General features: G+C 52.2%; 1 protein-coding gene across 1 annotated transcript; it reads left to right on the plus strand.

The window, feature by feature from the left end:
• Positions 1-346: 346 nt before the first annotated feature.
• TMEM175 (transmembrane protein 175) lies at positions 347-26307 on the plus strand. The gene is made up of 11 exons (XM_079697340.1): positions 347-593; positions 15067-15227; positions 15401-15439; positions 17029-17126; positions 18507-18558; positions 18689-18724; positions 19401-19484; positions 19843-20007; positions 23509-23587; positions 23726-23861; positions 25517-26307. The coding sequence occupies exons 2-11, from the start codon at positions 15075-15077 to the stop codon at positions 26187-26189; spliced, it is 1515 nt and encodes a 504-aa protein (XP_079553466.1). The 5' UTR covers positions 347-593; positions 15067-15074; the 3' UTR covers positions 26190-26307.
• Positions 26308-26437: the final 130 nt, after the last annotated feature.

The raw sequence follows: 26437 nt of genomic DNA on the forward strand, positions 1-26437 counted from the left end.
GGTGGTGCCCCGCGGCGGGCGCCGGACAGAGGGCTCAGCGTCCAGCCGCGTCCGGGTCCTCTCGGCAACCGCCGGCCGCGAACCTCACCAGCTTCCGCCCGACGCCGCGACGCAGGGGCGGGAGCGCGTCGCCGCCCGGAAGAGCGCCGGCGCCTCACTTCCGCCGCGCCAGCGGCCACGCATGCGCAGGGTGGGGTGCGGGGCGTGGGGGGGGGGTTGCGCGTGCGCGGTACCGCAGGCCTCGGAACGGATTTCGGGTGGCGCGCTAACAGAGGGCTGGCGGCGGCGGCAGCGGCTGTCCGTGGGTGGTCTGGACCCCGGCGCGGCGCTCAACCGTCCCCACGGTGCTGTTTCCGCGGAGGCTGGTGCTCGGGGGCTCCCGGGGCTGGGCCGCACGGCGGGAGGAGCGGGTCGTGTGCTCGGAGCGCCCGGGGCCCCGCAGTGTCCGTCTTTTTAACGAGTTGGTTGCTACTGAAAGACTGAAGAGGTTAATTTTAGAAACCGAGTTTTGTAGCTTCTGTAGAAAAGTCAGATCTGGCAGCATTGGACCCAGAATACCGCGTGTCACCCATCATCTAGAGCTGCCCCCTCAGGTAAGACACCACCACTCGCCTGATCCCTTGGCTCGTTTGTGTGCCCGGCTGCTTCCTGTAGGTCCTGGTGTGGAGCGTTCATCCCCAAACTGAGAACTGGAGCCGAAAGCCCCAGACAGCATCTTAACCCACCTAGAATTTCAAGCTACTAAAAATTTCTTTCCAGACGGGCTAACGTGCGTTATCCTTATAATAAAGAAGCTTCGTTCATGCAGTGCTTTACTGCTTGCAGTATCCTTTTATGTGTTCGCCTTAATGATCCTAGATTATCTTGGAGAACGCACAGTATAGTTAATCCCGCACCCCACACCCCGCCTTTGGGTGCAAAATGTGCTCAGCAGTGTCATTACCTGGCCAAGTGGCCGGGGTCTTGTTGATACAGCTAGTGGTACAGCTAGAAGTCCACACAAGTTACGTGGCTTTTTCAGCCGGTGTGTTCGTCTGGTAAATGGAATACAAGGACTCGGGGCTCAGGAAAGAGCCCAGGCTGTACTTGGTTGTCCCTAGCATGTAGGTGGTAGTTGACTTGGGAGAGCGCACCAAGGGGACACCGTAGTTAGAAAGAGGGTACAGTCTTCAGAGGGGAGGAGCAGCCAGGGAAGCAGGAATAAAACTAAGAGAGCTTTATGTCACCGGGTCAAAGAAAGATGTTGGGGGGGGGTGGTAATTAAAAGTGTCAAATGTCATTTAAAAGTAATAAAAGTAATAAAAGATGTGTGTTGGATTTAGCAACAATGACATCTTTGGTGACCTTGCCAAGAATAAATTGTTTCATTGGAAACTCTCCATGACTCTGAGTGGAAGAATAAAGAAATGGAGAGAGAGATGGTAAGTGGAGGTAACTCAGTAAGTTTGGCTATGGAGAAGAAAGTGTGGGAGCTAGAGTTATGATGGATGTTGAGAGGTTGTAGGATCAGAGATTGCTGAGCCGCCTCCAGCTGATGGAAAGGGGCCAGTCAGTGTCTGCTGGGAAAGAAGGGACAGGTGCAAAGTGGTCTCCTAGATGGTAGGAGGGAATGCCATCCAGAGCATAGGGAAGTGTTCACTTTGGATGTAAGAAAATCGCTTTTCATCATAAAAGGAAGGGAGGAAGGTGGGTTGTAGTTGCAGGTAACTTTATGTGTTTATTGGACTGAAAGCAAAGGACTTCTCTGTTTTCTTCTGTTTTCACTGTGAATAAGGAGAAGAAAACATCTCCCGAAAATGGAAAGGGAGGTAAGAAATCTAAGATTTGAGCAGTGTGGGAAAGATCTAAAATAGCTATTGTGGAAAACCTAGTGAATAACTCACTAGAAAGCATGATGTAGTTCAGGGCTCGTTTGAGTTTGGAGGCTGTGGATTTATTCTGGTATGACCTACATTTGGGTGGAGATTTTTAATAGTGTAATTACTTTGGAGACAAGAGCCTATTCAGACTTTGTATTTCATACTGATGGAGCACTTTTTATACTGACACTGCACTAGGTACTATAGTAACAGCATCTTAATCCAGATCTGTGTCTCCAGATCACACTTCCCTCCTGAACTCTTAGACATTTGTTCTTAGGTATCTCTCATATACATGAGATAGCTCATGTATACATGTCATATATATATGTCTAAAACTGAATTTATAGTCCTCATCGCCATATATACATGTCTAAAACTGAATTTATAGTCTTCATCGCCAAACCTGTCCTTTTGTAATAAATTTCATAACAAAAGACTATAATCAGAAGTTAAGAAGATTATTTTATAATGATGAAAGGGTAAATTCATGAAAAGACATAACAATCCTAAACAGTTCTGCCCCTGATAATAAAGCTTTTAAATACATGAAGCAAAAACTAGTAGTAGTGCAAGGAGAGATAGACAAACCCACAACTGTAGTTGGAGATTTCAATACTTCTTTCTCAGATAATGATAGAACAAATACCCAGAAAATGACCAAACGTATGGTAGAGTTGAATGACACCAGCAACTTGATTTAATGGATATTTGTAGAATACACGTTATCAAATATATAAACAACATTTACCAAGATGGATCATATTCTGGGCAAATATGTTTTCTGACCACAATGGAATTAAGCTAGATATCAATAGCATTTATCTGGAAAATCATCCAAATATTTGAAAACTGACTGACTCACTTTTAAATTACCCATAGGTCAAAGGAGAAATCAAAAGGGAAATTAAAATTTTGAACTAAATGAAAATGCAGCATTTCAAAATTTGTGGCTAAAACACTACTAGAAGATAGGTCTCAAATCATTCATCTTAATAAACTAGAAAAATAAGAGCAAATGAAACTCAAAGTAAGTACAAAAAGGGAAATAATAAATATCAGCAGAAATCAATGAAATAGAAGACAAAAACAGTAGAGAAAATAAATGAAACCAAAAGCTGAGTCTTTGAGAAGATAAATGAAATAGAGAAATTTCTGGCCAGGTTGAACAAGGAAAAAAAGGTTAACAATACCATGAATGAAGGTGATGACATCATTGCCAAAAGGGTAATTGGAGAACATGAACAACTTTATACCAATAAATTCAACAACTTGGGGCTTCCCTGGTGGCGCAGTGGTTGAGAGTCCGCCTGCCGATGTAGGGGACATGGGTTCGTGCCCCGGTCCGGGAGGGTCCCACGTGCCGCGGAGCGGCTTGGCCCGTGAGCTATGGTCGCTGAGCCTATGTGTCCGGAGCCTGTGCTCTGTGATGGGAGAGGCCACAACAGTGAGAGGCATGCGTACCGCAAAAAAATAAAAAAATAAAAAAAATTAAAATCCAACGACTTGTACTACAGGAACAAATTCCTTGGAAGACAATACCAAAACTCACTCCAGAAGAAATAGATAACCTAGATAGCTCTATAACTATTAAAACATTGAATTTGTAGTTAAAAACTTTTCCTAAAAGAAAATTCCATACCTAGATGGCTTTACTGGGAATTCTACCAAACTAAAGAAGAAATAATACCAATTCTATATAGATTCTTAAAATTGAAAGGAAATATGAATGCCAGCTCATTCTATAAGGATAGCATTATTCTAATGCCGAAGTTTGACACAGGCATTACAAGAAAAGAAAACTGCAGACTAATGTTCCTCATGACAAAGATACAAAAATTCTTTTAAAACATTTTTTAGCAAAGTGAATCCAATACTATATAAAAAGGATAATACAACAACCAGGTGAGGTTCATCTTAGGAATGCAAAGTTGGCTTAGTATTAAAAAATGGATCAATGTAATTTACAGTATTACAGTGAAAAAGAAAACCAAATCGGTCATCTCAATAGACATAGAAAAAGCATTTGATAGGGACGTCCCTGGTGGTCCAGTGGTTGACTCTACACTACCACTCCAGGGAGCACGGGTTTGATCCCTGTTGGGGGAACTAAGATCCCACATGCTGACCAGCACAGACGAAAAAAAAAATTAAAAAGCATTTGACAAAATCCAGCATCCATTCCGATTAAAAAAAGAAAAAAACTGTCAGCAAACTAGGAATAAAATGAAAACTTCCTCAACATAATAAGGACATCAATGAAAAACCTATAGCTGACCTATGGAATGATGAAAGACTGGATTTTTTTTCCCTCCAAGATTGGGAACAAGTCTCTGGTCTCACCATTTCTATTCAACATTGTACTAGAAATTCTAGCCAATGTAATGAGGCAAGAAAAGGAAATTAGGGGCTTTTCTGATGGCTCAGTGGTTGAGAATCTGCCAGCTAATGCAGGGGACACGTTCGAGCCCTGGTCTGGGAGGATCCCACATGCCATGGAGCAACTAGGCCCGTGAGCCACAGCTACTGAGCCTGTGCATCTGGAGCCTGTGCTCTGCAACGAGAGGACGACAGTTGCCTCTTAAAAAAAGATGAGCTAGTTAATTTCCATCCCACTACCTTCACTCACTGAGTCCTCTGCCTTAAAAAAAAAAAGAAGAAATTAAAAGCTTCCATATTGAAAAGGAATAAGGAAGATTGTTTATTTGAAGATCACATGATCATCCATGTCAGAGTTTTCCAACCTTGGCACTGTTGACATCGTGGACCAGATAATTCCTCATAGGGGTGGGGGGTGGTGTTTCCAGTGCACTCTAGTATGTTTAGCAGCACCCCTACCTCTGCCCCCTAGATACTAGTACACACACTACTTGTCACAACCAAAAATGTCTCCAGGAGGGACTTCCCTGGTGGTCCAGTGGTTAAGACGTTGCCTTCCAATGCAGGGGGTGCGGGTTCGATCCCTGGTCGGGGAGCTAAGATCCCACATGACTCGCAGCCAAAACACCAAAACATAAAACAGAAGCAATATTGGAACAAATTTAATAAAGATTTTAAAAATGGTCCACATCAAAAAAAATCTTAGGAAAAAAAATGTCTCCAGGCATTGCAAATGTCCCTTGAGGGGCAAAATTGCCCTCAGTTGAGAATCATTGTTCTAGGTTAAAAAATCCATGGAAACTACAGAAAGAGCTACTAGAACTAGTGACTTTAGCAAGGTTGCAGGATACAAGGTTAATATGCAAAATAAATAAAAAGTTATTGCATATTTCTAAATAACTAGCAACAAATATTGGAGGTTGAAATTAGAAAAAAAACACTATTTACAAGAGCATCAAAAGATACGAAATCTTTGGGATAAATCTGAAATCTGATAACTGAAATCTAAAAGGGTTTGCTCAGAGACACTAAAGACCTTAATAAGTGGAAAGATACACAGTATTCATTAATTTAGAAAATTCAGGATCGTTAGGACATCAAATTAATCTATAGATTCAATGCCATTCCAATTAAAATCCCAGCAGACTTTTTTAAAATTGACACACTGATTTTAAAATTCATTTGGAACTGCGAAAGAGCTAGAATAGCCAAAGCAAGTTTGAACAAGGACAGATTTTTATGACTTACACTATCTAATTTCATTACTCCAAATAGTGCTCCAAATAGTGTGGTGTTGGTATAAAGATATATAAGTAGGTCAATGGAGCAGAATAAAAAGTCCAGAAATTGGCCCATGAGTATAAATATGTTCAATTGATTCTGAATAAGGAATAAAGGTAATTGGAGAAAGGATAGTCTTTTCAACAAACGATGCTGGAAGAATTGGATATCCATATGTTTAAAAAAAGAATGTTAATCCATACATTGCATCATATATGAAAAAACCCATAAAACTTATAGAAAACAATCTGTAAGAGTTTCTGATATGACACCAAAGTACAATCCATGAAAAATAGATAAACAGGCTTCCCTGGTGGCGCAGTGGTTGAGAATCCGCCTGCCAATGCTGGGGACACGGGTTCCAGCCCTGGTCCAGGAAGATCCCACATGCCGCGGAGCAACTAAGACCGTGAGCCACAACTACTGAGCCTGTGTGCTGCAACTACTGAAGCCTGCATGCCCATGGTCCACAGCAAGAGAAGCCACTGCAATGAGAAGCCCGCGCACTGCAATGAAGAGTAGCCCCCGCTCGCCGCAACTAGAGAAAGCCTGCGCACAGCAACAAAGACCCAACACAGCCAAAAATAAATAAATAAAATAAATAAATTTTTAAAAATAGATAAACAGGACTTCATCAAACTTAAGAACTTCAAAATACATTGTTGCAGGTGTGCTTCAGTAGGTGAATGGATAAACTGTGGTGCATCTATAAAATGGAGTATTATTCAATAATAAATAGAAATGAGCTACAAGCCACAAAAAGACACGGAGGACCTTAGAAGCACGTCACCAAGTGAGAGAAGCCAGTCTGAAAATGGCACAAACTGTTAGATTCCAACTGCATGACATTCTGGAGAAGGCAAGACTAGAGACAGTGGAAAGGTCCATGGTTGCTAGGGGTTTCGGGGGGAGGGAGGGATGAATAGGGGGAGCATAGGGGATTTTTAGGGCTGTGAAATTGTTCTGTATGGTACTACAGTGGTGAATACAAGTCATGCATTTCTCAACACCCATAGAACTACAACACGATGTGTCCGTGTGTCAGTGTTGGCTCATTAACTGTGCCACACTAATGTAAGATGTTAATGGTGGGGAAAAGGGCAGGGGGAATGAACAGGTATATGGGAGTTCTCTGTACTTTCCCTTCGATTATTCTGCAGACCTAAAACTGCTAAAAAAAAAGTCTGTTGATTTAAATATATATGTGTGTGTATATATACACACACATAAATATATAAATATATATATATATTTTTTACATGTTGAGAGAATGAAAAGACAGCCCATACTGGGAGAAAATATCTGATAATGGACTTGTATACAGAATATAATACATATATATATTTATATGTATGTATGTAAAGAAAAGTACACAATCCCTGCATAATCTTCCCAATAATTTCCACACTCCTGAAGGAGCTTACAAGGCTCTTTGTGATTTAGTCCTGCCTTATACTTCAGGTACCCCTCCCAATTTGAGCTTGTGCTCCAGCCTTATCAAACTCCTTGCACTTTGATGCACACCGAGCTCTCGCTATTAGACACACACACATACACACAGAGTCATTATTTGTCTTTCAATAATCCTCACAGCATTGTTTGAGAATTAGAAGAAACAGGACATATAAAGTACTTGGAACAATGCTTGGTACTTAGTAAATGTTGGACAGATGTCACATATTGTTCTCATTGTCATTTTGTCATAAATATCTCCAGACAGCACTCTGGCATTTCCCATTCTGAGCTTTCCCAGACTGAGCCCGCCCAGGACATCTCTGCCTCACCACACCCTGAGGCGTAGCCAGCACCCTGCGTGACGCTCTGCAGGGTCACGGGTCACGAGCCTTCAGTTACCTCCTTTCTGTTACAGGAATTTTCAACCTCTCCCTCTTCCTGCCATCGGAATTTAAAAATTATTCAGTCTCTTCCATCTTAAGAAAAATCATTTCTCAACTCCACTCTCCTCTACCTTCAGTCTTGCGTTCTTTCCTTCATCACCATGAGTCTTAAAAACTTGTGTGTGATGAAGGTTAGGTGTAGCTGACATGTTTTCAAACACTTACATGCCAGGTGCTTTTTTTTTAGCCATGTAAAATGCACGTAACAAAATTTACCATCTTAACCCTTTTTGAGTGCACAGTTCAGTAGCATTAAGTAATTCACATTGCTGTGCAGCCGTCACCATCATCCGTCCACAAAACTCTTCATCTTGCAAAGCTGAAACTCTGGTCCTATTAAGGAGTAACTCCCACCTCTCCCCCCAGCTCCTGCCAACCACCCTTCTACTTTCTTTCTTTATGAACTTGACTCCTCTAGGGACCTCATATAAGTGGGATCATACAGTATTTATCCTTTTGTGACTGGCTTATTTCACTTAGCATAGTGTCCTCAAGATTCAACCATGTCATAACATGTGAGAATTTCTTTCCTTTTTAAGGTTGGATACTATTTCATTGTAGATGTAGATGCCACATTTTGTTTAGATGTTCATCTGTAGATGAACACTGGTGTTGCTTCCACCTCTTGGCTATTGCAAACAATGCTGCTGTGATCATTGGTGTACAAATATCTCTTCGAGTTTCGGCTTTCCATTCCTTTGAGTATATACCCAGAAGTGGAATTGCTGGATCCTATGTTAATTCTCTGCTTAATTTTTTGAGGAACCTCCATAGTGTTTTCCACAGCAGCTGCACCATTTACATTCCCACCCAGACGTGCACAAAGGTTCCATTTTCTCCACATCCTCACCAAGAGTTGCTGTTGTCCATCATTTATTTGTATTATGGCCATCCTGGAGGGTGACTGTCTCGTGGTTTTGATTTGCTTTTCCCTAACGCAACCCAGTAATGTTGAACATCTTTTCATGTGCTTATTGGCTACTAGAATATCTTCTTTGGAGAAATGTCTTTTCACATCCTTTAACCATTTTTTGAATTGGATTGTCTTTTTACTGTTGAGTTGTAAGAGTTCTGTATATATTTTGGATGCTAGAGTCTTACTAGATACATGACTTGCAAATATTTTCTCCCATTCTATGGATTGTCTTTCACTTTCTTAATAGTGTCCTTTGAAGCACAAAAGGTAAAATTTCGATGAACTCCAATTTATTTTTTGTTGTTTCTTGTGCTTTTGGTGTTATATTTAAGAACTCTGCCAAATGTGAGGCCATGAAGATTTTCTCCAATGTTTTAGCTCTTACATTTAGGTCTTTGATCCATTTTTAGTTAATTTTTATATGTGGCATGAGGTAATATCCAAATTCATTCTTTTGCATGTGGATATCCAGTTGTCCCAGCAATATTTGTTGAAAAGACTATTCTTTCCCCATTGAATGGCTTTGACACCCTATTGCAAATCAGTTAACCATAAATGTAGTGGTTTACTTCTGAACTCTCAATTCTCTTCCATTAATCTATATGTCTATCTGTATGCCGATACTGCACTGGCTTGATTACCATAGCTTTTCACTAAGTTTTGAAATTGAGAAGTGTGAGTCCTCAGCTTTGTTCTTTTTCAAGATTGTTTTGGCTACTCCTTAAATAGCCAGGGGTTCCTTAAATTTCCATATGAATTTTAGAGTCAGCTTGTAAATTTCTACATGGAAGGCAGCTGGAATTTTGATAGGGATTGCATTGAATCTGTAGATCAGTTTGGGAAGTATTGCCATGTTAACAGTATTAAATTTTCTAATCCATGAATAGAGGTTGGATTTAGAGGATGTCATTTCACTCACTGGGGTCTTCTTTAATCTCTTTCAACAATGTTTTGTACTCCTTTTTTAAAAAAGATTATTTGTTATTTATTTATTTTATTTATTTATTTTTGGCTGCATCAGGTCTTAGTTGCAGCATGCGGGATCTTCGTTGAGGCATGCAGGATCTTTCCTTGGGGTGTGTGGGCTTCTCTCTAGTTGTGGCGTGCGGGTTTTCTCTCTAGTTGTGGCGCGCAGGCTCCAGGGCACGTGGACTCTGTAGTTGTGGCACGTGGGTTCCAGAGCATGTGGGCTCTGTAGTTTGTGGCGCGCGGGCTCTAGTTGAGGTGTGTGAGCTCAGTAGTTCTGGCGCGCAAGCTTAGTTGCCCCGCGGCATGTGGGATCTTAGTTCCCTGACCAGGGATCGAACCTGTGTCCCCTGCATTGTAAGGCGGATTCTTTTTCACTGGATCACCAGGGCAGTCCCTGTACTCCTTTGTTAAATTTGTTCCTAAGTATTTTTGATACTACTATAAATGTAATTGTTTGCTTAAATTTATTCTCAGATTGGTTATTGCTAGTAAATAGCAATGCAGTTATTTTATATATTGATCTTATTTCCTGCAAACTTGCTGGACTCATTTATTAGTTCTAATAGTTTTCTTGTGTGGATTCCTTAGGATTTTCTATATACGGAATCACATCATCTGCAAATAGAGATAGTTTTACTTCTTTCTTTCCAGGCTGTATGCCTTCTGTTTCATTGTCTTGCATAGTTGCCATGGTTAGAACCCCGAGCAGTGTTGAATAGATGTGCTGAGAGCAGACATCCTCGTCTTGTCACTGATCTGAGGGGGGTAGTTTTCAGTCTTTTACCATTGAGTGTGATATTAGCCCTGTATCAGGTTGAGGAAATTTCCTTTCATTCCTATTTTGTTGAATAGTTTTTATCACGAAGAGGTGTCAGATTTTGTCAAATGCTTTTTCTGCATTTATTAAGATGATAGTTTTTGTCTTTTTTCTATTGATATGGTGTGTTCCAATAATTGATTTTTAAATTTTAAACCAACCTTATGTTCCTGGAATAAAACTTAGCATGGTATATAATTCTTTTTATATGTTGCAGAATCCATTTGTTAACATTTTGTTGAGGATTTTTGTGTCTATATTTGATATTTACTGACTTTTTAAAAATAAAATTTAATTGAAAGAAACTTAAACATACAAAAAGTATAGAAAGCAATGTAATGGACATCTGTTTCCCCAAATTAACCTGTGCCTAATGAAACACCTTAGCTTTTGTCTTATTTTTGTCAGGATGGTCTTCTTTTCCCTTCGCCCCTCCGCCTGCTCTTCTCAGCTCCTCTCTCTCCCTCCCTTCTGTAAAGTAAAGTATTAAGTTTAAGGACTTCCCTGGTGCTCCAGTGGTTAAGAATATGCCTTCCAATGCAGGGGATGCGGGTTCGATCCCCGGTCAGGGAACTAAGATCCCACATGCCGCGGGGCAACGAAGCTGGTGTGCTCTAGAGCCTGTGTGCCACAACTACTGAGCCCACGTGCCACAACTAGAGAGCCTGCATGCTGCAACGAGAGATCCCTCATGCTGCAGCTAAGACCTGACACAGCCAAATAAATAAATATTTTTTTTAAATAAAAGAAAAAGGTATTAAGTTTAGTGCTGGCTAAGATGAGGAAGTCCCCTTCAGGCTGCCTCTCCCGCTGATTACAGGAAAAAATTTTGGACAAAATATTAAAAGAAAAAGTATGCAAAAGGCAATAGGTTGGAAAGGGCAGTTGAAACTTGAATCAGTGACCACACATGTGAGTTTTCCATTTTTTCACTCTTCCTCCTCGTGGCTTTGACCCTAGGCCAGTTCCCAGTTGTGGGCCTGGGCAGTGAGGGCTGCTGTACCCCATCTTTCTTCCTGTAGCAACTATGAAAGGGGCCCCAACAAGCAGGGGCATGCGAGAGAGAGGCAAAGTAACTAGAATAATCCATACAGTTTTGGAAAAAAAACAAAGCTGGAGGACTCTAGCAGATATCAAGACTTACTATGAAGTTATAATCAAGGCAGTGTGAAACTGGCAAAGGATAAATGCATAATCAGTGGGACAGAATGGACACTCCCCAGATAGACCCACACAAATGTGGTCTGTTAGTTTTTGACCAAGGTGTGTGCAAAGGCAATTCAGTGGAGAAGGGACAGTCTTTTCAACAAGAAGTGTTGGAAAAACCAGACGTCCATCTGCAAGAAAGGGAAACTTGACTATACTTTGTATGTTATATAAAAATTAACTCAAAATTGATCGTAGATCAAAAGTAAAACCTCAAAGTTTAAAACTTCTAAAAGAAAACAGAAAATCTTTGTGCTCTTGGGTTAAGCAAAGCATTGTTAGATATGACACCAAGAGAATGATCCATAAATGAAAAGGTGGCAAGTTGGAATTCATCCAGATATAAAGATTTTTTTTTTTTATGTGGACAATCTCCAAGTTCCCTGCTGAATTTGTCACAATGCTGCCCCTGCTTTACGTTTGGTTTCTTGGCTTTGAGTCACACGGGATCCCAGCTCCCTGACCAGGGACTGAACCCACACCCCACACATTGGAAGGTGAAGTCTCAACCACTGGACTGCCAGGGAAGTCCCATCAGAGTTTAAAACTGACATTCTTCTGAAGACTGGTAAGAGAAGGAAAGACAAGCCACATAACTGTGAGAAAATGCCTGCAAATTACATATCTAACAACGGACTTCTAACCACGATGTGGAAGGAGCTCTCAAAATTGAGTAAGAATACAAATAACTCCTCAAAAAAGTGAACAAAAGATTCTAGCGGACACTTTGCCACAAAAGATGTACAGTTAAGAAGTAGGAACGTGAGAATACCCAGCTGGTCAATACGAAAGTGCAAATTAAACCACAGTGAGGTAGCACATCTCTCAGCACAGCTATAATTAAAAATTCATTAAATAGGGGCTTCCCTGGTGGCACAGTGGTTGAGAGTCCGCCTGCCGATGCAGGGGACACGGGTTCATGCCCCGGTCCAGGAAGATCCCACATGCCGCGGAGCGGCTGGGCCCGTGAGCCATGGCCGCTGAGCCTACGCGTCCGGAGCCTGTGCTCCGCAATGGGAGAGGCCACAACAGTGAGAGGCCCGCGTACCGCAAAAAAAAAAAAAAGAAAAAAAATTCATTAAATTTAAAAAAGACCCTCCAAACCAAGTGCTGGCGAGGATGGGGAGCAGATGCAGCTCTCACAGAGTGCTGGTGGGAATGCAGAGCGGTGCAGCTACTTTGGTAAATGGTTTGGCAGTTTCTTGTAAAGTTGACCCGTACTTACTAAATGACCCAGCAGACCCCTTCTGAGGTATTCACCCAAGAGAAATAAAACAGGTTTACACAAATACCTGTGTGTAAATCTTTATAGTGTCTTTATTCTTAACTGCTAAAACCATGAATGACCTGTTTCCCAACTGGTGGGTGGATAAACAGGTACATTCATGCAGTACAATTAACTACACAGCAGTAAAAAACATGTTACTGATACTCCCTAGACATGGGTACATCTCAGATGCATTGTGCTAAGTAAAAGAAGCCAGACTCGAGGTTCTTTGGGGTACAAGTCCATTTATGGGACAATCTGGAAAAGGCAAAATGACAGTAACAGAAAACACAAGCGGTGGCCAGGGTTTGGGTCGAGGAAGGCCTGCCCACAAAGGGACTGCTCGGGGACAGAACTGCTTTGTGACTGGGGCCATGGTTACACACCTTGTGCATTTGTCTAAATCTCAGTGCTGGGCACCAGAAGGGGTGATTCTTCCTGTGTGTAAACTTTAAAAAGTGAATCCAGTGAGAGAGAAATCAGAGATACAGATGAGAGCTAGAACCCCATCTGCACCCATCCTCCACCCCTCCCTGCCTGGGTCGCCGCAGTGCTGTCCTGTCTGTGTTACCGTGCTCTTACTGGTGTATGTGTGTACATCAGTGGTGCGACACGACGTGTGTCTTTCTGAACGTGATCCATCCCTCTCAGCGTGTGCCTCTGAGTTTATGCATGTAGGTTCTTTCATCTGTTGTCATTTACTGTCTCAGTCTGCTCTGGCTGCCACAACAAAATGGCACAGACTGGGACCTTAGACAACAGGACTTTATTTCTCACAGCCCTGGAGGCTGGAAGTCCCAGATCAGGGTGGCAGCCAGTTCAGTTTCCCGTGAGGCCACGTCCTGGCCTGCAGACACACAGCAGAGGGAGGAAGCACGCTGGTCTCCTCCTCTCAGGGCACCGATCCCATCCTGGGACCCACCCTCCCAGCCTCCTCCAACCCCAGTCACCTCCAGAGGCCCCACCTTCTATCCCATCCCCCGGTGTGGGGCGACATGCGATGCGTGCATATTCGGGGCGCAAACAGTCCCCAGCCCTGGTGGCAGCTCCCTTAGTGGTTAATAACGTGACACCTGCCAGTCAGAACGTGTGTGGCTTTCATGGTCGAGGTGAACCGCTCCACGAGGCCCGCGGTCCCCAGCTCGTGTGCGCCCCGGGGCTGGCCGCCTGGGGATGGATGCCGCAGCCCTACCCAGCTGCTGAGTGCTCTCCCGGTGGCCCAGGTGCCCTGCACTCCCTGCCAGCTTCTGCATCCCTTACGCCCTCGCCGCCCCTTAACCCACTGACTGGTGCAAAGCTGACTGTCCTCCCATCGGTTTCCTTTGTACCTCCCGGGCTGGGCTGCTGCGTGTCTTGTACGCGTGTCCGCGCTTTGTCCTTCCTGTGTCCAGAAGTCCCTGTGAGCCTCCCTTCTCCACTCTGGGGACGGGGTTCTGTTTTCCTCTTGTCCTGGGAGGCTAGGCTACACCTCGGAGCTCCGCCTCCCTCTCACTCTCCCTCGGGTTCCTGGCACTTTGCCAGGGTCAGCAGTGTTCTCTTCAGGATGAAGACCAGGGCGCCCTTTCACGTCCAGTCTTCCCTCTCGGGGGGTTTACCAGTCAGGCCACCCGTCCTGAGGGAGCCCTGGCATCCTGCGCTCCGGACGCCCCTCCTGCTCCGTCCCGGGCGCCTCAGCGTGGTGCTTCCCCCACGCCACCGCCACCGCGGGGCATCCCATCCTCTCTGATAGCGTTTGCGGGTGACTCCAGCCCCGACCTCTTTCCCGACCTCTCGATGCTGGCCCTCTGCCCAGGCAAGCTCCATGGCAGAGAACGCACGCTGCCTTCAGCAAGGAGCCTGGTGCCTCCCAGGGGCCACGGCCTACCCCCCCAGAGTTCCCGCTGCGGGGCCCCGACTCCATTCCCAGGAGGCACTGGCATCTCTTCTGCCCGGAGCCCCGTCAGCTGGCACCTCGCTTGTCTTCCCAGCCCACCTCTGATACTGAATTGTCCAGGGAGCTCTGCCGTGGGGGCTTCACTGGAGGGTGCCCGACCAGTCCCCCAGGCTGCCTGCCAACAGGAGCGAGAGCGCCCTCCAGCGGGGCAGCAGCCGGTGCAGCTGGCTTTCCACTCAGGACCTTGATTCCCCCAAAGGTCGCATCACAGCTGTGATGCAGGGTGCAATGGGAGCAGGGACACAGTGGTGTCTGGTTGGGGCCAAGGGTGTCACACCCAGCCCCGGAGCACCCACCATACGTGCCGTGTGCCTTTGCTTGCCTCTCCTGTCCCTAGAGGGGACACAGTCACAGGGTGTGTCTCCCAGGTCACAGGCCCCTCTTCTAGAAGGCTGCCTGGGAGAGGAGAACGGGGCAGAGGAAGCAGCGGCAGGGCCCCTCTGCCCAGCCCCGCCCAGCAGGGTGGCTCCTCCTAGGCCCCCCTGCCCCGTGTAACGGCCCCCAGGGCACCCCACGGGCTCAGACCTGTGCTTCTTCCCAGGCACCACCATGTCTGGGCCCCGGACCCCAGAGCCGGCCCTAGATGGGCAGGGAGCCTCCTCCACGGGCTCACAGGACGAGGACATGACTGACGGGATCCAGCACTCGCATCGCATGCTCAACTTCAGCGACGCGCTTCTGTCCATCATTGCCACCGTAATGGTCCGTGCGGGGCCCCGCCCAGCACGGGCCCTGACCCGGGGCCCCGAGGCCACTGGGGGTGTGGGGAGGAGCAGCCCAGGACTGGCCTGCGTCCCCGGCACATGGCATCCAGGGAGCAGTCAGTGCCCAGCCCAAGAAGTGTTCCTGGGTTCGTGTTGTGTCTGTTCTCCTAGATCCTGCCTGTGACCCACACGGAGATCTCCCCGGAACAGGTACTTGGGAACAGTCTGCAGTGTCTGGTGTGCGGGCGAGGGTCCAGGAGGCTCAGGCCCTGAGCTCGAGGCCGGGCTCCACTTGGGCGTACCTGGCTGGGAGGGCCACGCCGTCTGCCGCGTCCCCCAGCGATGCCATCCAGCCCCGGTGCCCTCGCGCTGAGCCCTGAGCAAGGCAGGAGCGCCTGGAGGCTGGTGTGGACTGTGCCGGCAGGCGTCGCGGGGAAGCTCCCTGGGCTCTCTGTCACGCTGGCGTGCCCCTCAGAGCAGGTGCTTGGGGAGCAGAGGGCGTCCGGCCTGCTGGGCGTGGGCCTGCGCCATGAGCAAGGAGGTGAGTGGGAAACGAGGTTTTTGTAAAGTAGAGTTTCCATTGCTAATCAATTTGGAATATTTCCATTTTATAAGTAAAATAGCCACACGTCGCAGCACCTCAGAAACCGGACGTGATTCCAGGAGACGTTCGGAGTTCGCGGGCGTGTGTGTGTGCGAGCACAGCTCTCTGGGCCCCTCACGTCAAGCGGGTGTCACCTCTGGGCTCCAGGATGTGCAGTGCTGCAGCCCAACCAGCACACTTAGCCTGGACACTGCCGGGAGTCATCTGCGGGAGGTGATATCGCTACTTCTCGTAGGGTTTGGATGAGAATTAAACAGAAATGATGGTCAAGCCTGACCTTGGCAGCTGGCACCTGGCACAGTGAGCAAAGGGCCCCGTGCAGCTTCCTCTGCTCCGGGGCACCCCCTCCCCAAAGGGGGTCTGGGGGCTGCACTCCGGCCAAGCTCAGGAAAGCCGTGTGCCCACCAGGGGCCTCGACGCTCTCCTGGCTGTGCCTGCTCCAGAGCCTTCTGGGGACCTCGGTGCCACCAGTCTCAGCACAAGGTGGTGGGTGTGCACGTGAGATGCGGGAGGTGATGGGATGCGCGGGCCTGGAGCTCTTTGCCTCTCTGCGGTCGGGGTCGTGACCTCTGTTGACCCATGAGAGGGCTCTGAGCCAGAAGGTTCCGCGGTGGCGGGGAGACTCCTTCAGGGAAGGCGCTGAGGACCCTCCTGACATGAAGGAGAAGGTTCATCAAGGCCAGAGGACCCAGCGATCTGGACACGGTGCTGCTCACGTGGTCTCAGAGGACCAGCAGACACGAGCAAGGCACTGCTTTTGCATTTGGAGTTTTTGCTGACAAAGCTTAAACCCTCTCCCGGCCTGGGGCCCAGCTTCCTGTGTAGCCCGTCACCTGGCGTCCAGACACCGCGGCCCTCTCGCCAGGCCTCGCAGTTGCTTCGGGATCACTTACCTGGCGACGCCGTGACTTCGTGTGGCTGCACGGCCTGTGGCCACCCTGCCAGGATCCTGGGAGAGGCTCGACGAAGACCTCTCTGCCTCCAGAGCTGGCATTTCTGGGGGCCTGCCATGTTGGGAAGATGGGGAGCCTCTGGAGGGGCCTCAGGGACAGCCCGGGACTGAGGCTGAGCCTTGGTGGGGGGAGGTGAGGGCTCCCAGGTACTTCTCCGGCCCCCCAGGGCCTGGTGCCTGGGGGCGGGGCCGCCGGCTGCCATGGGTGAATCTGCGTCTGATGGTGATGCTCTTCTGTTCCAGGAGTTTGACAAGAGTGTCCAGAAACTTCTAGCGACGAGGATTGCTGTGTACCTGATGACCTTCCTCATCGTGACCGTGGCCTGGGCGGCACACACAAGGTACAGGCAGGCTGGGGCCTGTTTCTGGGCTGGCAGCCACATCTTTGTGGCTGGCTGGGTGTGTGCCCAGCAGGTGTTGCCTCGCCCTGGCCGAGGGTCAGGGTGGCAGTGGGGGTGCTCTAAGCGCTGATGAGCTGTCCTCGGGGTGGACGGCGGCCCCGCCCTCTGGGGCTGAGTCACAAGGGGTCACGTTAGTGGGCTGCCCCTGCCCCCCTCCTCCTCCCCTCCCCTCCTCCGGCCCTCCCTCCCGAGTCCTCGCTCAAGCCTCTGCTTTCTTCTCTGCACACTGCAGCAACAGGGCTTACACCCCAGGCCCGGGACGATGAACGGGGTGCCAGGCGCAGCACTGCTCGGGCTGCCGTGAGCCCAGGCAGGGCAAGGGTAGGGCTGTGGGCTGACCACCTCTGCTGCACTGTGACACACGTGCTGTGCACGGCCCCTCCGTCCTGGTCCCTGGACTCTAGCGAGGAGGGTGAGGCCTCGGGACACACGCTCCAGGGCCCGAGCTCTCTGTTAAGGAGGAAAAGGTTCCTTAGGACCCAAGGGGGACAGGGCCCCAGAGCTGTGGGCATCACCTGAGCCCCCGACGGGGCGCAAGGACCAGGAGGACCCCCGGAGATGAGTGGGGATGGGCTGGGGTGCTGACGTCTCGGTTACAAAACGCTCCCCAGTGGGTTGCTGGGGATGCAGGAAGCCAGGATCCTACAAGGCAACGGCCCTCGGGTTAAAAGTGTCTCTTAACATTTATACACCACATACTTGTTTTCAGCAAAGTGGCTGTTTCTGGTGGGGACACGTGACCCTCTTTAAAGGCTTTCCTCTCCTGCCTCCTTGTTCACGGAAAGCAAGAGGCCCAAGAGCTGGCGAGAGCCAGGGGGGTCACAGCCGCCTCTGTCCAGTCCTGCCAGCGGCCGTGCGGGCCACTGGCGTGGCTGGCTCCCCGTCAGCCCCGCCCTCCCTGCAGCACAGACAGGAGTCCACCCCCCTCTGCTGGAGGTCCCGCCTGCTGGGAGCGGCACAGACCCACCCTAGGCCTGGGGGTCAGCTGCCATCTCGGGGCCACGGCCCCTACCTCTGACTTTTAGAGAAGTGCCCGGCCCCTGAGGCTGCCTCCCGGCCGCCCTTGGCCCCTGGCCGGGTGCAGACCTCCCCAGTGGGGGGAGAAGGCCACATCCATGTGGCTCAGAACCCTGGGGGGACTGTGTGGGGGCTGGGGAGGGGCTGGGGCCTCGGGAGCTCTGCCTGCTTCCTGCCTCCGTTTTCGGGCGTCTTCCCATCTCGGTGTGAAACCGTCTCTGTCGTATGTGTGTCTGTATTTGATGCCGTTAGAACCACGTTTACTGACAGCATGACTTTTCCTGTTTTCCTTAAATTGTTGAGATTGTTCCAAGTTGTTGGGAAAATAGACGATACGCTTGCCCTGCTTAACCTGGTGAGTTTCTCCTTTGGTTTCTGCCTGTGCTCAGCTCCCCGGTGCCCCTGGGTGTGCGGGCTGGGACGCGCCCACTCCCAGGGCCCCACACACCGCCCTCAGCACCCCTTCCTCCCTCCCTCCCTCCCAGGCCTGCATGATGACCATCACCTTCCTGCCGTTCACAGTGAGTCACAGGGATTTCCGCTCCCACTTCCACCTGGGGGTCCAGCCTGCCCTCCACTGGGCAGGAGGACTCTGACCCTAAGATGCTCCCTTCTCAGAAGCTCTCAGACCACTGGGAGGTTCAGGGCCTGGACCACGGAGTTGCAGAGAGGAGAGAAGTTTCCGGGGGAAAGGGCGACCCTGGGTTTCCAGGCTGGATGGAATGGGGAGGCTTCCAGGGCCCCAGGCGGGGCTCTCAGGGGCAGAGACCAGCCTGGCCTCCAAGGGCGCAGTGAGGGGCGCCCTCTCCGTGCTCCCTAAGGCTCTCGGCTCCTGCCTGAGCCCCGGAGCCCACGGCCTCCTGGCCGACCTGGGCTCGTCCCCAGCATGTGACCCCTCTGTCTCCTCACCCCGCAGCTCCCTCTGATTCTGACAGAGAGCGGGGCTCTGGGTACGTAGCACGTCGCGGAGAATTGGGGTCTGGGGAGTCTATGAATCTGATAAGCGTGCAGCTTTAAAGGCTTCAGGCGCTGGGTGGAATGGCTCTTGTGAGAGAGACGCCTCCAGGGCTCGGGCCGCTCCCGCCCAAGACGGCCTGCTGGCTCTGCTGCTGAGCAGGCGGAGCCCCGCCAATGCACGGGGACTCACGGGCCCTGGGGCCCCGCGGGTCCTGATTCTGTGGGTTTTTCTGGCTGCAGTTTTCCTTGATGGTGGCCTTCCCCGAGGTGCCTTTGGGCATCCTCCTGTTCTGTGTGTGTGTGATGGCTGTCGGGGCCGTGCAGGTAGGACACCGGTGCCCCACCCCCACACCCCGTCCTCGTGGAGCAGGAGATGTAGCGTGTGCCGGGCCGCCCATGGTGGGAGCCGTGCAGACGCCACCCACCACGCAGCGCCTGCCACGGGGCACCCGCGTGGGCCACGGCAGGGCAAAGCCAGAGACGCTCGGGGCTTGGGCTTCCTGTGCTGATGGGGAGAGAGAGTGAAATGGGGCCGCCAGCACCCTCAGGCGGGGCTCTCTGAGACCCACACCTGACCCCCAGAGCAGAGCGAGGGCTCCCGTCCACTCTGCACCCCCAGAACATCCTGCAGCGAGCCCCACCCGAGACCCCGCTCGCAGCCTGCAGCCGGCTTCTCCCGCAGGCCCTGATCGTGGTCTACGCGTTCCACTTCCCCCACCTGCTGAGCCCCCAGATCGAGCGCTCGGCCCACCGGGCCCTCTACCGGCAGCACATCCTGGGCATCATTCTCCGGGGCCCGGCGCTGTGCTTGGCTGCGGCCGGCTTCTCCCTCTTCTTCTACCCAGTGGTGAGTCGGGGTGGGGGGACCGGGGCCAGGGGGTTGTGCGGGGAGCCCACCGGGGGACTGCTCTGCAGGGAGGAGCCCACGTGAGCAAACACGGCGTATGCCCTGTGGGCCCGGGAGGCCGTGTGCCTTCTAAAGACGTGCGTGCGTGGGAACGTGAGCCACCAGAAGAGAGAGAAAGTGGAGAAAGAAATTCCAGAGCAGGAGAGACTGGAGTGGAGAAGAGGGAGGTGCAGGCGTGGTTGGAGCTGGGTGAGGGCCGGGCGGATGCACCCCCAGCGTCCAGGGAGAGACGGCGGCCATGCGGGCAGAGCCGTGCGGGACTCCGTCCACGGCGCCCTCGAGCCTGCAGGTTGTGCTTTTTTTTTTTAATTTACTTATTTATTTATTTACTTCTTTTTATTGGAGTGTAGTTGCTTTACACTGTTGTGTTTCTGCTGTACAGCAAAGTGAATCAGCTCTACGTACACATACATCCCCTCTTTTTTGGATTTTCTTCCCATTTAGGTCACCGCAGAGCATTGAGTAGGGTTCGCTGTAGGTTCTCATTAGTTATCTGTTTTATACGTGGTATCAATAGTGTATACGGAGGGTACATCCTGGCCGAGCTGCCGGCGTTGAGCCGGCTGACACCCAGTGTTTAGCCCACAGCTGACTTGATAGGCATATTGCTCTGGTGCAGCTTCCATCATCCAGGAAGGGGAAGGTAAACCCTCGCAAGCTGCCGTCTCAGAGCTGGTTGTAGAAGCTTGATGCACAGCTCCTGCCTTTAATTGAGCTCTAGTGAAGTAAAGTGAATCTTTACACCCACAGCATCATAAAACGTGTGAAAAAATGAACGGTTAACGTTACTTTAAACATCTAGTAAGTGTTTTAAGAGAATTCCAAGTTTAAAACAAACAGGATGGCAAGGCCTGCAGAGCCGCACCCTGGAGGATGGAGCTGGGGGCTGGGGTCCAGTGTCCAGGGTGCCCCAGGTCAGGCCACGGGTGGGTAAAGGGGAGGGTGGACGCTGGTGTGTGAGGTGGGGGCGGGCCTCGGGCTTCTGCTCGGTCCCCTCGCTGTACAGTGGCTGCGCCTCTCGGGTGGGCCCCGCTCCTCTCGGGCGGGAGGGATGCTGCGGGGGCCCTTGGGGTCAGGCGGGGTGTCCCAGGGTGGGGCTGGCGAGGGGGCGGCACAGAGACAGCAGGGCAGGACCGAGGGGCCCACTGCATCCAGGCTTCCGGTCGGACAGCCCCTCCTGACTCTGGGGACGAGGTCAGGGGCTGAGGGGCGGTGAGGGTCGTCGCATGGAGGATGGAGGGCACAGCTGGGATGTGGTGCGTGTGGCCTGGGTCAGGAGAAGCAGGCAGAGCTGAGGCCCACGGGGCCCGTCCCCACTGGCCGGGCCTGGACACTGGCCCCGGGAAGGCCTGGAGCAGGCAGACAGGGCCCAGCGTGCTGCCGGGGGCAGTGATGAGCCTGGGCAGTGGCCACACCCTCACGGGACGACAGTAGTGGGAGGCGGGCGCTGGGCCGCCACACTGGGGAGAGGAGGGTCCTCAGTGGGGCTGGGGGGGTCTGCGGCCTCGGAGGGAGCGGTCGGTCGTTTCTCTGTGCTGCGTTTTTTGCCCCTTCCTCTCCATCCCTCCCGCTCCTTCCCCACAGTAGGGGTCTGACCCCTCGTCCCCTGTGAGACGAGGCATGTCAGAGCCTCCTGGCCCTAAGGCCCACCCCCTGCAGCCTCCCCACGAGCCCACGGCCATCCTTCCAGGCGTCCTCACCAGCCCCTTCCTTCGTTTGGGACGCTGTGTGGGGTCCACCTTCCAGGGCCAGCCACTGCTCACTGCCCTGGCCCAGGCCGTCCTGACCTCCCTCTGGACCACCTTCCTCCACTGGTGACACTCGGGGCCCAGGGCCTCCCATGCCAGCTTCCTGTGCCTGCTGCTCCCAGGACTCACGCTCCTCCAGACCTGGGCAGGTCCCCACGGCCATTTAGATCTCCCCCCGGCCCGGGACTCAGGTTCCCCCTCGGGCTGTTGTTCCCTCCTACCCCACAGCGCACGTGCACACACACAACACACGCCGACCCTGCGTGGCCACCGTCGCCCCTCGGGGCCTCTGCACTCACCTGCCAGGCACCTGGGACACTCCCCCACTCAGTGTGTGTGTGTTGAGTGATGTGTATGGTGTGGTCTTCTGACGTGTGGAGACTGGAGGTCGTAAACAGAGCTGTGATGCCGGCCTCTCCCATCTGTCCCCGAGGTGCCCGTTGTCTCCTGAGTCCCCTCACCAGGCCAGGTGCCAGGTGACCTTGAAGCATGACTGTGAAGGACGGGGTGGAAGCCCTTCACTGAGGGGGGCCACGGCCGAGGCGACAGGGCTGGGCGAGGAGCCTTCTACAGCCACCTCGGGCCCGGGAGCACGCCTGGCTCGCCAGCCTCCCTGTTTAAAATAATTGGGTGTCCACGTAGCAAAAAATTGACCATTGTGACCATTTTATCTGCAGCGTGCAGCTCGGTGGCACTGACCGCCGACGTCGCCGTGCATCACCTCCCTCTGGTTCTGGGACTTTTCATCCCCCCGAGACAGAAACCCTGAATCCATGAGCAGCCACTCCCTGTCTCCCCACCCCTCAGTCCCGGGAAACTGCAAGTCTACTTTCTGTCTGTAGGGATTTGCTTATTCTGGTTCCTCCATATAAATGGAATCATGAAATAGGAGGCTTCTATGTCTGGCTTCTTTCACTCGACATGTTTTCAAGGTGCATCCACGTCGCCGGTGTCAGGATTCCCTTCCTTTTCATTAGCCGGTAGCACCCCACTGTGTGGATGGGCCCCATCACCCACCCACGGACACTCGGTGGCTGCTGTGAGCATGGGTGTGCCCCTGCTTTCCGTGCTTTTGGGTGTGTGCCCAGAAGTGGACTTTCCGGGTCCTGTGGCAATTCCCCATTTAGTTTCTGAGGAACCTCCCCACTGTTCTCCAGCAGCTGCGCCATTTACATTCCCACCGAAGGCGCACAGGGCTCCAGCCCCACCCCACCCCAGCACAGCTGCTTCCTGTTCCCGCTGGGAGCGTCCCGAGGTGCGCGCTGCTCTCCTCGTGGTTGTGACTGGCGTTTCCCCGAGTGTTAGTGGTGCTGAGCGCCTGCCCACGTGTCGGGGCCGCGTCTCTCTTCTTCGGAGAAATGTCAGTTCAAGTCCGTGGCCCATTTCTCAGTTGGGTTATTTGTCTCTCAGTCGTGGAGCTGTCGGGGTTCCTTATGAAGCCTGGATAGTAACCCTTACCAGGTGTGTGGTCTGCAAACATCTCCCGTTCTGTGCAATGTCTCTTCACCCCCCGGTAATGTTCTTCTACGCACAGAAGGTTTCTCTCTTGATGACGGATGATTCACCTGTTTCGTCTCCTGTTGCTCAAGCTGCAGTCCCTTCCAGGCGGGCGGCTTTGGGGTGGGATTCCTGGCTGGGCCCCTCGGTGGAGGCACCACGCGCCCTGACATGCCCTGTGCCCTGTCTCGTGCAGTCGTACCTGCTGATGGCGACAGTCATCTTCCTGCCCTACGTCAGCAAGGCCGCCGGCTGGTGCAGAGCCAGGCTTGTGGGTAGGTGCCAGGCAGGGCTGGAGTGTGGGGCGTTGGTGCTGCTGCCAGGGCCCGCAGAACACGGGCCAGGCAGGCGGCGTCCCTGCGGGGCCTCCTAGCTGACCTGAGGCCCTGAGGGCTTGGCTACCCCTCCCACAGGCCCCAGGGAGCCCCCGGCTCACAACCTGGAGATCTTCACCTTCGACCTGCACGAGCCACTCAGCAAGGAGCGGGTGGAGGCCTTCAGCGACGGGGTCTACGCCATTGTGGCCACGCTGCTCATCCTGGACATCTGGTGAGGACCCACCGGGCCGAGACTCCTCCGCCAGCCCCACAAAGGCGCTGAGGTCTCCTGGCCCACCCTCCTCCCCAAGGGCCTCCCACCTGAGAACCCACCTGAGAAGGGCCTGGTCCTCGTCCTTCCCAGAGCTGCACACGCAGGGTGGGCGGCCCCCAGCTCCCCGCGTCCACTCCTGCTCCGAGCCCGCCTCTTCCCTTCACTCCTGCTCTTCTGCTCGGCCAGGCAGCCTCTGCAGTCTGTCACAGTTCCAACCTTAGTTGTAATTTTATTTCTAAGTGTTTTATCTGCTGCTTTTTCAAGTCTTCCATCCTTTTTTTAAAGCCTTTTATTCCTTGGTCATACTTCAGCACATTCTTATTTTGTTAACGTTAGAATGCTCTGATTTTATGTTCTGTAACTGATCACCTAAGGTCTTTTTTAAAATATAAATTTATTTATTTATTTATTTTTGGCTGCCTTGGGTCTTCGTTGCTGCACGCGGGCTTTCTCTAGTTGCGGCGAGCGGGGGCCACTCTCCATTGTGGTGCACAGGCTTCTCATTGCAGCGGCTTCTCTTGTTGCAGAGCACAGGCTCCAGGCGCGCAGGCTTCAGTAGTTGCGGCACGTGGGCTCAGTAGTTGAGGCTCGCGGGCTCTAGAGCGCAGGTTCAGTAGTTGTGGTGCATGGGCTTAGTTGCTCCGCGGCATGTGGGATCTTCCCGGACCAGGGCTCAAACCCGTGTCCCCTGCATTGGCAGGCGGATTCTTAACCACTGCGCCACCGGGGAAGTCCCTCACCTAAGGTCTTGATGCTCCTAAATTTCTCTTAGTAGCTTTTTCCTACTGTAATTTGTGAATTTTTAAAAATTGGGAGCAAATGTCCATTGGTACCAATCTCTGAGACCTAGACCTAAGGTTCTGGGGCGATCTGGCTTTACTTCTGCCCTGCAGCCAGGCCATGCTGGCTTGGGTCCCCTGCTGGGTGGCAGCAAGGAGCAGTTGTGGCTGGGAACCCGGGGCGGGGGGCAGTCAGGGTTCTTTCCTCCACCCAGAGCCACAGCCCCGAGGACCCAGGTGGGGATCCCCAGGAAGCCCCCAGGCTCTGTCTCCTGCCCCCAGCCCCACCAGCACGCATGCAGCTGCCATCGTGGGCACAGAGGTGTGTCTGGGCTGCGTGGCTGCAGGGCGGCAGCCCCATGACCTCAGTGGGGAGAAGCCTGGTCCAGATGTGCCTTAGAATCGCTCCTTAAAATAAAGTTCTGCCCAGGAATCTGAGGACCTCGGAGGCAAAGCCCTTCAGGTCTGTGGTACCGCTCCCGAAGTGGACAGGCCGCTGCAGGACGGTGGGCAGACCTCAGGAGCACCCACCCGTGGGCACCAGAGGGGCTGCGGGCTCAGGGCCCGTGCTGCTTACCAGCCCAGGGTCCGGCGGGCAGGGCTGCAGTCAGCCAAGGAAACACAGGCTGCAGTTGAATTTGAACTTCAGGTGAATGGCGCTGTGCGTGTGAACATAGATGCGCGCAATCTCAGTGTATGCCGTTCGTTCATCTGAAGTTCAAGTGTGCGGGGGGCCGGCAGCCCGCGCAGGGGCTGGGACGGGGTGGGGGCAGGCAGCCTGGAACGGACACCCGAGGTGGGGCCGCTGCAGATGCTGTGTATCTCACCCCTCAGTGAGGACAACGTCCCGGACTCCAAGGACGTGAAGGAAAAGTTCCACGGCAGCCTAGTGGCGGCGCTGGGCGCATCTGGGCCGCACTTCCTGGCCTACTTCGGCTCCTTCGCCACGGTGGGCTTGCTCTGGTTCGCCCACCACTCGCTCTTCCTGCACATCCGCAAGGCCACGCAGCCCATGGGGCTGCTCAACACACTCTCGCTGGCCTTCGTGGGCGGCCTGCCCCTGGCCTACCAGCAGACATCAGCCTTCGCGAGGCGGCCCCACGACGAGCTGGAGAGCGTACGAGTCAGCTGCGCCATCATCTTCTTCGCCAGCATCTTCCAGTTCGCCATCTGGACCACGGCGCTGCTGCAGGAGAGGGAGACGCTGCAGCCCTCGGCGCGGTTCGGGGGCCGGGAGCACGCGTTCATGTTCGCCAAGCTCGTGCTATACCCCTGTGCCAGCCTGCTGGCCTTCACCTGCACCTGTGTGCTGGGCAGGTTCAGCACAGCCATCTTCCACATCATGCAGATCGCCGTGCCCTTCGCCTTCCTCCTGCTGCGGCTTCTGGTGCGCCTGGCGCTGGCCGCCCTGCGGGGCCTGCGGGGTCTGGCCCGGCCCGCACACGCCCGGCCGGTGCCTGGGGCCATGGACGACGCGCAGTCCCCGCTCCTCCCTGCTCCCTGCTAGTGCAGCCCCGGTCCCCCGCCTGAGGTCCGAGGGTCCGGCTGGTGGCCCAGCCTCGGGTTTTGTCTTCCTTGTGAAGTTTCATGCTCTACTTCAGCTCCTCAGATTGTCTTCCACCGTTGCAGAGAAGAGTCTCGCAGGAGTGTCACTGTGTCCCATGTGCCTGTTGTCTGCCTCGACCAAGTGGAGATGAGCCGCGGGGGGACCGCAGGCAGCGGGTGGTTCCGGGGCAGCCGGGGCGCAGCCCCGTG

Source organism: Hyperoodon ampullatus (assembly GCF_949752795.1).
Source record: "Hyperoodon ampullatus genome assembly, chromosome: 1".
Lineage (NCBI taxonomy): Eukaryota > Metazoa > Chordata > Mammalia > Artiodactyla > Ziphiidae > Hyperoodon > Hyperoodon ampullatus.

What these genes read in the sequence shown, in the direction of transcription:
- TMEM175 (XM_079697340.1), top strand. Translation starts at nt 15,075, where the DNA reads ATGTCTGGGCCCCGGACCCCAGAGCCGGCCCTAGATGGGCAGGGAGCC. An exon ending in CCATCATTGCCACCGTAATG is followed by an intron (nt 15,228 to 15,400) that starts GTCCGTGCGGGG and finishes CTGTTCTCCTAG; the next exon opens with ATCCTGCCTGTGACCCACAC. An exon ending in CGCTTGCCCTGCTTAACCTG is followed by an intron (nt 18,559 to 18,688) that starts GTGAGTTTCTCC and finishes CCTCCCTCCCAG; the next exon opens with GCCTGCATGATGACCATCAC.